This window comes from Rhipicephalus microplus, chromosome X (assembly GCF_043290135.1).
Source record: "Rhipicephalus microplus isolate Deutch F79 chromosome X, USDA_Rmic, whole genome shotgun sequence".
NCBI classification, from domain to species: Eukaryota; Metazoa; Arthropoda; class Arachnida; order Ixodida; family Ixodidae; genus Rhipicephalus; species Rhipicephalus microplus.
The window spans coordinates 215,788,225-215,801,232 of NC_134710.1; the positions used below are offsets into that span (position 1 = coordinate 215,788,225).

Below are 13,008 nucleotides of genomic sequence, written 5' to 3' on the forward strand. Positions count from 1 at the left end.
ATTTGTGGTCGACACTTCGCACCTGACGCTTACACGGTTGACTCGCGGCTGGTGGGGCAAACGGTAAACAAACAACCACGATTCGCAGCAAGCGGAAGTGCGCTGCGACGGATCGAGTTTACCGATGACGTCAATCGCTGACGTGGTGTCACGATTCCCAAGTGGGCAGAGTCACGACGATGGGCAATGCCTTCCCCTTCATGGAAGAGAGAAGGTGGGCGAGGCCGTGCGAAAATTGAAACCAGCTTAGACCAATGTTCTAACCGCTGTAACTTGCTCAATATAGCACGTATTCGCAAAATTTTTGCGGCACCATGTTCGCAAAGAAAAACTGCACATATATCTATCTCTTTTTAAAAATTTTGAACCTCAGGGCTGTTTACTGGCCTTTTAAGAGTGTATAGTAAGTGACATCACAGCTGTAGTGTCCAAGTACAGCTGCCCATTTTTTTAAGCTGAACGCACAAGTATTGACTGCCCTGTCGATAAGCAGCATTAAATGGAGCACAGGGACAAAATGAACAAGAATACAGTAATACCGCGTTAACTCGAAGTTGTAAAAACGAAGGAAAATTTCGAGATGAATGGATTTTCAATATAAGCAAAGTTGTGCTAATTGCTGGGAAAAACGAGGGCTTTTCAGAAAAATCATTACTACTTACTGGCTCTTCAGTGGCAGTTTCTAATATTTCTTCTCATACAGGTTTAAAAAAGAAAAAATAACATACAAGAGACTTTAACTAGCTAGGTTTTGCCGAACTGCCATTTTATTTAGCAGAGAGAAACTGCGTCGCCCTCGTCTGCTTTGGAATCCTCCAGCTGCTTGACGCACCGCATCGGTCGATTTTTCCCGTCTCTGCACTCGACCTTATTTCGAAAGAAGCGCTGTAAATTTCTTGTTTCAGTAGATGTCGGCACCTCTCGAGTTGGTTCGTCATCGCCATCATTTTCGCCGTCTCTTACATTAGTGGCCGTTTGAACGATTTCAGAGTCCGTCATTTTTCCAGTGACCGCCACATGTTACTCGCACAACGCATGCTCCAGAAAAGTCGCACCATTTTCAGTGTCATCATTACCTGTAACCTTGATAAATTCTTGATAAAGTTCCTCACAGTCTGTGAAGTCGTCAGTCTGTCATCTCTGCTTCTGGCGAACTGGCAGCATGTGAAAACCTAACGTGCACAAAGCAGTTGGCAATAGCCACTGCGCAAACTTCCAAGTGCTGCTGAGCATGTGTATTGCTTCCAGCAGGTCAATTTCGTAGCCTCTGCCGTTTTCATAAGACAACAAAATTTTGTGAAGAAGGCTCTTTCAGAAGACTTTTCGGGCCACTTCGATGACACCTTGGTCCATCGGCTGTAGCACAGATGTCATATTTTCAGGCAAAAACTCAACTGTCACTGCCTCCAAATTTTCTATTGTGCCGTGGCCTTGGCAGTTGTCGGCAATGAACAAGACTTTTCTGTTTTTCTTGGCTATCTTGTTATCATAGTGCAAACGTACTCTTTGAAAAGAGTAGCAGTCATCCACGCTGCTCTATTCGCGCGATAGATAATGCCATTCGGCAGTCGTGCATTTCTAAAGCACCTAGGCTTAAGAGCTTTGCTAATTATCAGTAATGGCAGCTTCTCTTCACCTGTGGCATTTGGCCCGAAAAGGACAGGGACTCTGTTCTTCCGTTGTTACACTACCAAGCATGCTTCGCGCTTCGTTGTGAAGGTGCGGCTCGACAACATTTTATAAAAAATGCTGCCTCATAAAAAAGTGCTGTCCCATAGAAATACACAGCAGTGCGTGGGCCAAGGTGTCAGTTCGAAATAATTGTGAGTTTGAATCCATGATCTTTTGCTGTAGTTGTTAAGTTTTTGATGATTGTTGGACACGCACTTTATAATCATGAACTTAAAAGTTGTTCTCTTCAGCTATTTGTATGCTTAATGGGATTGTGATGGAAATGCTGTGCAGAGGAAAAGCTGGTGCCCCATCTGCCGAGTGTTATGCAGAAGGTCTTTCTCTTCTTGACAGCACCATCATATCTAGCTAAGAAGCTGGCCATTAGTGCTATCGGCTCTGCTGGTAAGTTTTAATTGTGTGTAAACAGTGAACTGTGAATCCCAATCATATCTGTGCATTTCAAGGTGACAGTCTTGTTTTTGTCTTTTAATAAAGAGCATCAAAATGTACATAAAGCTTTGTAGTGGTGGTTAGTATCTTACTACAAATTGTTTTGTCTGGATGTTGCCAGCCTATTGTAGTGCCGGTGCACTCACTTATAACTTTACCGCTTTTAACAATATGTGTGATAAAAAAATGGCAGCCTATGTACCAAGAAATTTCGCATCTCTTCTGAGGTGAAACAAGCTGCTTACTACAATGTTCCCATACCACATTCTAGAACAATCAAATCTGGCTCTTGGGTGTTTGTACAAAATCGAAAAGGAATGCCCAAAATGTCAAGAAGAAAGCAATGCAGACTGCCGCATACATCCAAGTACCGTATGTCCAGTACATTCTTAGAATAAAGTTGGTTTTTTCCAGCCTTCTCTGCAACCCTAACCTTACAGGACTGCCTTCTCATTTCTGTTCGCCCACTCTGCACACAAACGGACTTGGTTGTTAATAGCCAATTGGAAAAATCTGATTGTAAGCTGTAAGGCACATCCTGCTCCAGCTAGTACAGCAGCAGCTACATCCTTACCTGTCTTTGGGTAGAAATGTGTCATGTGTCAAGAAAGTAGTCTTTTCTTGCTGAACTAGCTCAATCAATTCGCAGCTGGAAAAAAGGCGGGTAGAGGTACTGGTTTTGCCACCATTGCATACCTTGCAAGTCTCCCGGATTGGCAGGGAGACTCCCTGCTTTCGACTGTTTTTTCTGTTTGTACGGTCGTCATCAAACTCTCCCGGAAATCGAAATTTCTGTGTGTGATCAGGCGGCATTAACAAAAAAAAGCAGCTCAATCTGCTCCAGGCTTTTCGAACCTACCCATTTTATTATAAATGAATTTAAGAGGAGTTCATCTAAACGTACAGTAGGATCTCGGCGATGCGAAACCGCGGCAGATACAAATTCGTGAAATTCCCGAGCCAAGTTTCACCATGTCCATTGGGCCTAAATTCGAATGTTCTGAACACATTTCCTAATTGCAGCGGGTGATACGAACTTTAGTATGGAAACTGTCGAACGAAGGCCGAGAGCAGCATGCTTGAAGCTTCGGAAGTACGCGTGCGATTGGCGCACCCACTCATTCTAAAAAAATATCGAGTAAAAAGGGTGTCTTTTTGTCCCACAACAGTAATCGTCATCAGGCTTGCGTGCGCTTCCTTTCTTGAAAACTCGGCGCTGGCCACTTTCCTATCGATAATGCAATGTAACCCTGATAATGGGCATGTCGATCGTGACTGGAATGTACCGGGCGCGGGGTGATAGCGCAAGGATGGAACACAATATAGATGACGATTATTGTTGTGGGACAAAAAGACACCCTTTTTACTCGCTCTTTTTTTAGAGTGCTGTCTTCTACAGTGCGTGTGATTGTCGTTGCCACTACCGCTATGGACGAAACCGCTGTCGTTCCTGACAGGATCATCTATGGCGACTACGTGACTGACAAAACCCCAAAAATGTGCACGCATATAATGCTCAACCAGTCAAAGCAACGCTGCTTTCCACAAACTCTGCGGACCAAACCGCGGCAGATGCGATCGTAGACGGCATAAAACGACGTAGTTTTGTAGGCGCGTGCGCAGCCAAGTGCACGGGTATTGAAAAAGGAACTACTACTTGCTGCAACCGTCGCGCACATAACTCGCAGTCGCGGCGACGCGATAGCGATCTACAAGCTACGAGGGCACGTGGCTAACGCAGCGGTAGATTAAAGACAGTAAATACGTAAAAAAAAAAAAGGCCAGACACATTCCCAGATTCAAAATCTCCCAGATTCAAAATCTTTGAACTTGGCAGGTATGCCATTGGAGCAACAGAGAATCTGTCATTAAACTTGCGTTGAATTTCAATGGCAGACTCTGAGCAAGTTTTTCTGCCCATTTGGAGCAAGTTTATTCATGTCAAGTGTTCCATTAAGAGGCACTTCGAAAAGCAGTAAAAGTTACTCCGCTAAAATTGATCAAGTGGGCTGGGACTATTTCCTGCTTAGGGGTGCTGCTGGTAGTCGTGAGTTTTTGTAATCATGGCAGATGACATGAACAGAGCAAATGATACGGCAGTAGTTCTGCTGTTTGATAGTGACAATGCTGAAACTGCTGCATATGAGTGGGAATCCAGCAGATCGCTACTCGGAACACAGAAATTTTGATTGTTCCTTGCTCCAGTGGCACTAGTTGTGTTCCAGTCATAGATTTGGAAGCCTTGCCCTATGGCAGATTTGAGTGTTGACTTGAGGAGTCAATTGGCTGTTTGGACTCTTCCATTAGAATTCGTCATTTGTGACATCACCATCGATATTTTGTTAAATTGTATAGGATTGGCTATTGCACAATTGTATGCATTGTTCTGGGAAAACGTCGCTGTTGTAGTAACCATTTTACTCTTATGGCTAATTTTGATCATGTTTTTTTCCCACAAATTCAGCGAATGCTACGAAAGAGGCAATGCTGCCATACTTCCCTCAGATCATGAGTGAGCTCAAGCAGTATTTAACAGAACACCAAACGGAACAGAATGCCACCCTTCGAACTCAAGCTATTGGTGAGGCAGCAGCAAAATTGCTAGTGCCAAATTTATTTGCGATGACACAAAACCTTTATTTTCACATTTTCAGACACATTGGGCTGTTTGGCTAGGACTATTGGGGCTTCCAATTTTTTACCAATGGCATCAGAGTGTGTGGAACTTGGATTGCACCTGATCGATGCAGTTGATGATCCTGATTTACGCAAGAGCACGTGAGTGGTTATACAGGGGCATCATTTTTACTACTGATAGCACACTCATGTCATAATGAACATTATTTGTGTAACACTGGCCTTACAGGTATGGAATGTTTGCATCTGTGTCATCTGTGCTGAAAGCTGACATGAAAAAGTATTTGGAGCCTATCCTGGATCACATGTTTACTTCCTTGCAATCCACCGAAGGTGTTGTGGTATGTTGCTATCACTTATTTCATTGTAACTTGCAGGCATGTGCAAACACTATTGACATTGTTTTTAGTTATTTGATTGTCAAATTCTTTGAAGTATGTGTCCTTTAAAATGTTTTACAGTCGAGCCCCGCTATAATAAACAGTCCTGTAATGAAGTTTGCAATGCAATTCCTATTAGTTTCCCATAAAAAATGCAATATGGAAGCAGCCTCTTTACAATGAATAATTTTTCCTTTAGGTATATCTCTGTTTCTACAGTTTTCTCATTAAGAACTTGTAAGAGAAAAGGAATTGCACTGTAATGCCCCAATATTCAGTATGGCAGCTCAACAATTACAGTGGGACTTACAACATCATTTGCCTCTTGACTCATGGTTTTCACTACCACAAGCTTACATTGGTTCTTACTCTACCAAATAAATTGTCAAACATAATTCAACTGCCAATCTTCATGCTGGCATGCAAGCCACAGTATAGTTGCTGTTCATGCACCATGTTTAAAACATTGCACGTGCCCTGCACCGAGGCAAAATTAGCTGATGCTCATCATTATTGATGAAGTTGTGGTCACTGTTGATGCGGCAGATGGCGACCCTGCAATTTTGAAGGCATAAATATGCACCTAATGTTCCAACTTTTTTTTTTTATTCCATATACTTTCACTACTGACTATGAGGATGCATGCTCTGCAGCTTGATTTTGGTTCGGTACTAGCACTGCTCTGCTTTTGCTTTGCACTATGAGCACTCCAAGGGTTTTTCTATATTTGCAGGATGTGCTAAAATACGTCATGATTGACAATAGTTTGACAACCAGTAAATGACACATATGCCTGCATTGACCAGGGGATCAATTTGAATTGGCAAGCATCAAGTGAAAAAGTTCATGTCTTATAGATTGTATGGCCCATCTGTAAAATTTCATGGCTACGAACTTTTTCGAGTATGAATTTTTTGTATACACTTTCAGCATTATTATAATGAAAACTTTACTGTGTTGATGAATATTTACGAAATTACAGCTACTTTTCATTTCTTTAATACTGTCTACAGTCTAACCTCGTTATAACGAAGTTGAAGGGGGAGTTGTAATTATAACCTTCAGTTCGTTATAGCCAATCTCCATTTCTATCAGCAGTTAGTCAGCAAGAGAGAATGTACGCACCAACGAATATCACAGCAGCCCGCCTCGCAGAGAAAAACAGCTGTCGGAAGGCAAAAAATAGCAAAATGACACAGAACAATGCTCTTTATTTCCACCAAATTTAGCACACCAGCTGGCAGATCACTTAGAAGAAAAATAGTCCTTAATATTATTGACTTTGCCGACTCTTCCTCACGCGGATGACTGCTTTTTCAGCTGTAGCAGCTATTTCGAGTTCGTCCTTGCCGTCATTGTAAGCACCAAAGAAGTAGCACAACAGGTCTGTCGCATCCAGCGCTTGTGCAGTTTTGATTGATATGTGGGGTTTAACGTCCCAAAACCACTATATGATTATGAGAGACGCCGTAGTGGAGGGCTCCGGAAATTTAGACCACCTGGGTTTCTTTAACGTGCACCCAAATCTGAGTACACGGGCCTACAACATTTCCGCCTCCATCGGAAATGCAGCCGCCGCAGCCGGGATACGAACCCGCGCCCTGCGGGTCAGCAGCCGAGTACCTTAGCCACTAGACCACCGCGGCGGGGACTAGACCACCGCGGCGGGACCACTAGACCTACTAGACCAGTAGACCACCGCGGCGGGCTCGCCAACATTAGGCTCTGGGGTGTCGACACATTCGTCACTGTTTCCACGTCACTGTTTTGTTTTAATTTGGCACAATTTCCACATCTCGCCACTCTTCGGTTGTCACCGCATCAGCATCGGCGTATATGCAAAAAGTGTCGTAGTCAGGCACTACGCCAGCGTCAAGGAGATCGTCCCACGAGGTCTGGGCCTGGTCGCCCGCGGCACCCAACGACATCTCCGAAATCTTCGGCCTCTTTTTTTTTTCTTGACCCCAGACTGAACGGCTTTCAACATTGCTGACTTCTGCTCGATTGTTTATTTTTTGCTTACGCGTGCCGCTGCCGTTGTCCATCTCTTGTCTAGCGGCAGAAACTAATAGAGGTAGTGTTGCTCTTTTATAGCAAACGACAAGGATGAATTTTACGATCTCTGCCGCCCCAGTGGCGTGCGAGGCCCTGGCGCACAGCTGAAGGGGAGAAGTAGATCAGATGCGCGGGCGGGTCAATGAGCTCTACAGGAGAGGGGAGGCCGACTGACGCGCACGCTCGCGGAGGTGCTGTGCGGGCGAGTCTATTAGTTCCTGAGGAAAGGGGACGCAGGGAGACTCGCTCCCACATGCGTGTTGCCAGGCCGCAGGCAGCTTCCGGTGAGCGCAAGGCGCAAGTTTAGAATTACCGCAGCCGTGATGAGACGTAAATCATTGTGCACTCTAAGATATTGAATTGACGTATACCAAAATGATCAGTAAATGCTCATTGCAGATGAAGAATGGTTCGTTATATCCATTGTGAGGAAATTTTTGCATTGTTAAAATGAGGTTTTAAATACATGGGTGTCTATAAGAATTTCAATGGGAATCACAATTACTTTGTTATATTCATTAGTTTGTTATATTCCACTTCATTATAACGAGATTTTACTTTATTTTGATACCCATATTTAAAAGCATGTAAACAATGTTGCCGTGGCTGAATAAACCTTTTAAATAGATTAAGGTGCATGAAATGGGTATTTATAAAGACTTTGCCTTGTTATTTCTGTGTGTCATGCAAAAAAAGATATCGGCGCTCCTACTCTGTCTTTTTTATTTCTGCATATTTTCCCTCCCTTATTCAAGCATACTCAATTCTGCTCTGCCGACTTGCCTATGTATTGTTGCTTACATCAATACTGACAATTATAAAAAAAAAGTTATTTGCCATAATATAACTTGAAAGGGGTCATGAACCACGCCCGTCACACTTTTGTGAAAAATTAAAAGCACATACAATAGGAAGCCAGCCCTGCTATTAAACAGCTCAGCCAAATCTTGGGGTCTTGCATACTAATGAGCATTTAAAAGTGAAGCACAAAGTTATCTCCGTCTCAAGCGTGCTCTTTTCATACAGAGTCCCTTACTCATTGGACAGGGTGCCAACTCTATGTTGTCGTACAGCAGATTATTGCTATTGGCTATAGCTATTGCTATAGCCAATAGCTATTGTGCTATTGGCTATAGCTGATATAAACCCAGAGCAGTGTTTAGATCAGGTGTGCTTGTTGCCATGAGGTGCCACTATGTTCTGGTGCCGTGCTCCGAAGTCGGCCGGTGCTGTGCCCATCTGGAGCAATATACCTTGAAATGAAGTTAAATGACTGCTAGGTGTTCACTCAGGAAGCCTGCAGGAATGTGCACACTTGCTTTTGCAACAATCGAAAAAACATGCTGTGCGTGACATGTCCCCAAAGTTTGTGTACAGTTGTACACACGGTTGTACACACGGTTACTAAATATAACACCATACAATATGACAATAATGTCATATTGTATGGTGTTATATTTTCGTTCACTACTGTATTTACTCACGTAATGAACACACTGGCATAATGAACCCACCCCCATCTTGGTCCTCGAAAAAAAAAAAAATAAAGATTTTTTTATATATCCGTTCATATTATTTCAGTGTGATAGCCAGCGCCGTTGACAATTGAAACAATGTTAAATCAAGCCGTTATATCACAAAATAACAATGCAATAAAATTCAAAAGTTAGTTAGGCAACCATGCTAAACACTTGTGAGCAGCCCGAACGACGTCAATCAAAATTTAAAAGTCTCGCCTTTCACGGTAGAGCGCCATCTGTCGAATGCAGGAAAAACCTTTTTGCTTATAGCACTATGCAAGTACAGTGGCATGAAAACAAAGCAAGAAACAAAGTGATTGGCCTCCAGGAAAACGGGCACGCGCCGTGTTTTTACGCCGTGCGTCACCTATTTCGGAGGCCATGCAAAGTGCAACACATTGTGCACCCGCAATGTTTGTGCACCGCCTCCTGACGCTCCGTTTTCGTTGTCGGGTTTGTTGTAGGGAATTTAGTTGGACATATGCTTGGCAGAGCGCATTCCTTCGGTACGCTATAGCTACATGGCTTCATGCGCTAAAGCATGGGAACCGAGTGGCTTGACCATATGTATACTCTATGGGCTGGCCGACACTTCGTCATCGATCTGTGCGCATTCGTTACGGGAGAAAACGAGAAGTGCTTCGGGCTACAAAAAGGTTCATTGCGCAATTTCTCGGGCCAATACAATCATGCGAAATTTTTGCAGTTTTAACTCCCGTGACTTTTTTCTCCCGCATTCGTAATGAACTCTCCCCCCAAATTGGCGTCATCTTTTATTAAAAAAAAAAAGATGGGTTCATTACGCGAGTCAATACGGTATATGTTGTACAGTGAATGAAACAGTACCTTCTGCATTGGTGGGATTTGAACCCATATTAGACACATAATTAGGAGGTTGTGGGTCTGTAGCCCACTGACAAAAAAGGTGCTTTTTTATCCACTTTAATTCCTTTCAATTTACTAGGTAATAATTATTACACTACAGTTAAAAAAGATTCCTTTGCTTTCCTTGGCTTTGTTGTCAGTTGGTTTCATTAATTGTGTCTAACAAAGACATTTAGCCCCGCGAACAGTTCCCCTTTGTTTGTGCCCCCTTTATGGCTATTTATGCTTGTGACATGCCAGACACCACTATACACTAAATCTGGCTGCGGTACGAGGCATATCCATACTCAGTACAATGTGCTGGGGGTGCTCTCATGTGTGCCCTCATGCTCTTCTCACTCCACTCTGGTAGTGAAGTAGAAAGCATCCAGATGCACCCTTGTCCCCATCTGCTGCTGCACAAGATTTGGATTTGTTTTGGAGAGTGTACTTTATTGCATGGGGTGCCATTTCATTAGTATACATTAGCAAAAATAGCATGTAAAACCGTTTTACCAGTTCCACAGGAAGTAGCTTGAGTTTATTGCTTTGGTATGGCTTTCCTCGGTCATAAAACACACTTTGTTATGCTAAGATTATGAATACTTCATGTTCTACGATTATGAAGTTTTATAAATGGAAACACTTTGTCATACTGAGAATTTTATTATAGTGAAATTCATTGTACCAAGGTTTAACTGTATATGTCATAATTAGCTTACTGAACTTTTCATAAATGAAACTTTTCTACAGTTTCCCGCACCTTAATCAGAAGTTCGAAGCATCAAAGTTGTTGGAGTTAAGATTATAAAATATGAAGCCTACATGATAGGGATTGCTTTTAAATACTATTTGATATCTCTCTCTCTCTCTCTCCTCCCACCATGCCACAGACACAGTTCGCTGACACTTCTGGCCTGAACTTCCAACTCTTTGATGACCTGGAGGAGGGCGATGATGAGGCTGCTGAAATCGACACTGATTGTGCAGAAGATGCTTCTGATGATGACAGTGATGATGACAATGAGCAAAGGTTATTTCACTGAACAGCTTTCTACCCAGACATCTGCCAGCATTGCGGTCTTTTAAACTTCAGACAAACATAACACTCCATTAATAATCTTTTTTTAATGGATATACCAGCTGACTTTAGTAAGAGCTAAAATTTTTAAGATTTGGGCTCTCTGCAAAGTAGGTCTCTCTCTCTCTCTCTTTGTTACTAAGACTCAACTTTTCTTGTTTAGTTGAATTTATTCAATTCTAGGAGGCGGCCTAAATTCAAAACATCTAGTGACAAAGTTGTGGAGATTTCTGAGATAAAACAGTCAAGTTTTTTGTTTACATCTAAAATGAAACGTAATTTGTCAAAATGGTTGATTGGGCGAGTTGGTGATACATGACTAATTATGAAATGGAAGCGCACAACGTAGAAGCAGACGGAAAGACAGGGACAATGTTGTGCGCTTCCATTTCAATGTTGTGTTCTATGTTGTGCGCTTCCATTTCATAACTAAAATGAAAGACTGTAAATGAGAAGTGGGATTTGAAAAAAACATTTCATTTAACTGTATTCTAGGGCAATGTAAATATTTTGGTTTATATATAGGCTTTTATGCTGATTTTAAATATGTAAATAGTCGTACAGTAAATTCTACAGTTTTCGTTTTGTGCCATGGCAATGTGAAAAATATAGTTCATTTTGGACAAACGTTTTAGGCAAATAAACTTTTATGGCTCTGAGCCATCAATTATTCATATTGCTTCACATTACCTGTAGATTGCTAATAACTGTCAGTAAAGTGTGTAAAAGACATTTTAACGGACAAGAAAAAAGCATAATGTGAGAGTTCTTAGAATCCTCAGCCCATACTAATACCCTGCTTTAGGTTCATAATAATTATATACAGACGAGATAAAGTTTCAAAGGAGATACTTGCACCCTCCATATGTAAAGGAATATCTGGAAAAAATATCATCCTAATCTCCCTATTAAAAATATCATAAAGATGATGTCTATACTCAACAAGTCACCCAAAAATAGATCTTAAGAAAAACGCGTTTTAAAGGCATAAGTCAAAGCTCATCCATGCGGCAAAGGTATGCTTTTTAAAATGATTTTTTACATCGTGAGAGCTTGGCAATCGTTGTTATTTTGACCATGTGGCTTTAGTGAACAACTCATGCAAAATGCAATGGCAAGCAGCCAGATTACAATTTCCTGGAGACTATAGACAATGAGCTCTTTTTAGCTTTTCGTAGGCATCTTGTGCTCTTTAAAAGCAATTTTAATTTACTTCAAGCTGAATTACAGCCTTTAGTCTTTTGTTTTATTTTTGTGAAAGTAGAGAAAGCAAATAAAAACAAAAGATTTAAAATTAAAAAAATATATATATACTTGTGTTTTTCGGCTTGTATTTCTCCTTAAATATGAAAGATACAAATACTTGTACACTGAAATAACAAACTTGCAATTTATGAACAGCATTAATAAGCTTGTTCAGTGTAGCTGAGAATGTTATAGGGATTTTTGAGCCGGAACTTGTGTCACAGTGTTGCCACCCTTTCAGTGGCAGCAAACTAGGTTGAAAGCATTGATAGTTACTACGTGGCTTGTTTGGTACACAATTGTGCCACAAAGTGTGTAGTCATATGTTTTTACAGCGTAACTCTTTGGTGCCTGTTCTGCCTGTTTTACGGGGGTGTTGACAGCTGCAGCGCAACCAAGAAATAATGTATTTTGGCATTAGAAGTGTGGAGATAGGTTTGCAAGAGGCTTATCCCATGAGCACAACTGGGAAGGGGCGCAAGGTTGCTTCTCTGCCACAGTACACAAAGACAGTCCAGCCGGATTTGTCAACTCTCTGTCACAGTGCAAGAAAAGCACTCGAGGAAGATTGTTAATAAACAGATGTTTATGAGCCCAAGATGCAGCACAGTGCGACAATCATCGGTTGGCGGTCTGGACAGGGCAACTCTGTAAGACCGATAAAGTGTGTTTGCCAGCAGCACTGTGGTTACGACAAAAACGAACTACCAAGCTCCCAAACAAGAAGCCACTTGCAAAGGTAGCACTCTCGCGGTGACCAAGTGCCAGACAGCAGCGAGCTCCAGTGGAGAGGGTGCGTGGGAGCTGTCACTGGCGGCCGATGTGGACAGGTGTAACACAGGGAATGCGAGCTAACATGATGTGCAAAGTACAGTGCTCGAACGTCGTTATACTATGGAGAGGGAAGCTTGGTTTGGGCCAGATGATAAGGCCTAATGTCGTAGTGATGACAGCCACGTTGCCGTTTGATGGCAGTTTTCTGCAATAGAGTGGTGTAAGGCCAGCACAGCTCACTAGCTGGGAAACGAGGATCTAAAAAAAAGAGGGCGCTTTGGATTCTCGCAGAAGATGAAATGGAGCGAAAGCAGAGCATATTGGAGAA

At 42.2% G+C, this 13,008-nt stretch overlaps 1 protein-coding gene across 2 annotated transcripts in view; it reads left to right on the top strand.

The window, feature by feature from the left end:
- LOC119187392 (importin-4) overlaps positions 1 to 13,008 on the top strand; it is a 227,334-nt gene that overhangs the window by 158,006 nt on the left and 56,320 nt on the right. For both annotated transcript variants that reach the window (XM_037435539.2, XM_075878604.1), the window contains 5 exons: positions 1,966 to 2,076; positions 4,589 to 4,705; positions 4,779 to 4,902; positions 4,991 to 5,102; positions 10,474 to 10,613. In XM_037435539.2, coding sequence (XP_037291436.2) covers positions 1,966 to 2,076; positions 4,589 to 4,705; positions 4,779 to 4,902; positions 4,991 to 5,102; positions 10,474 to 10,613 — 604 coding nt within the window. The remainder of the gene's footprint in view (positions 1 to 1,965; positions 2,077 to 4,588; positions 4,706 to 4,778; positions 4,903 to 4,990; positions 5,103 to 10,473; positions 10,614 to 13,008) is intronic.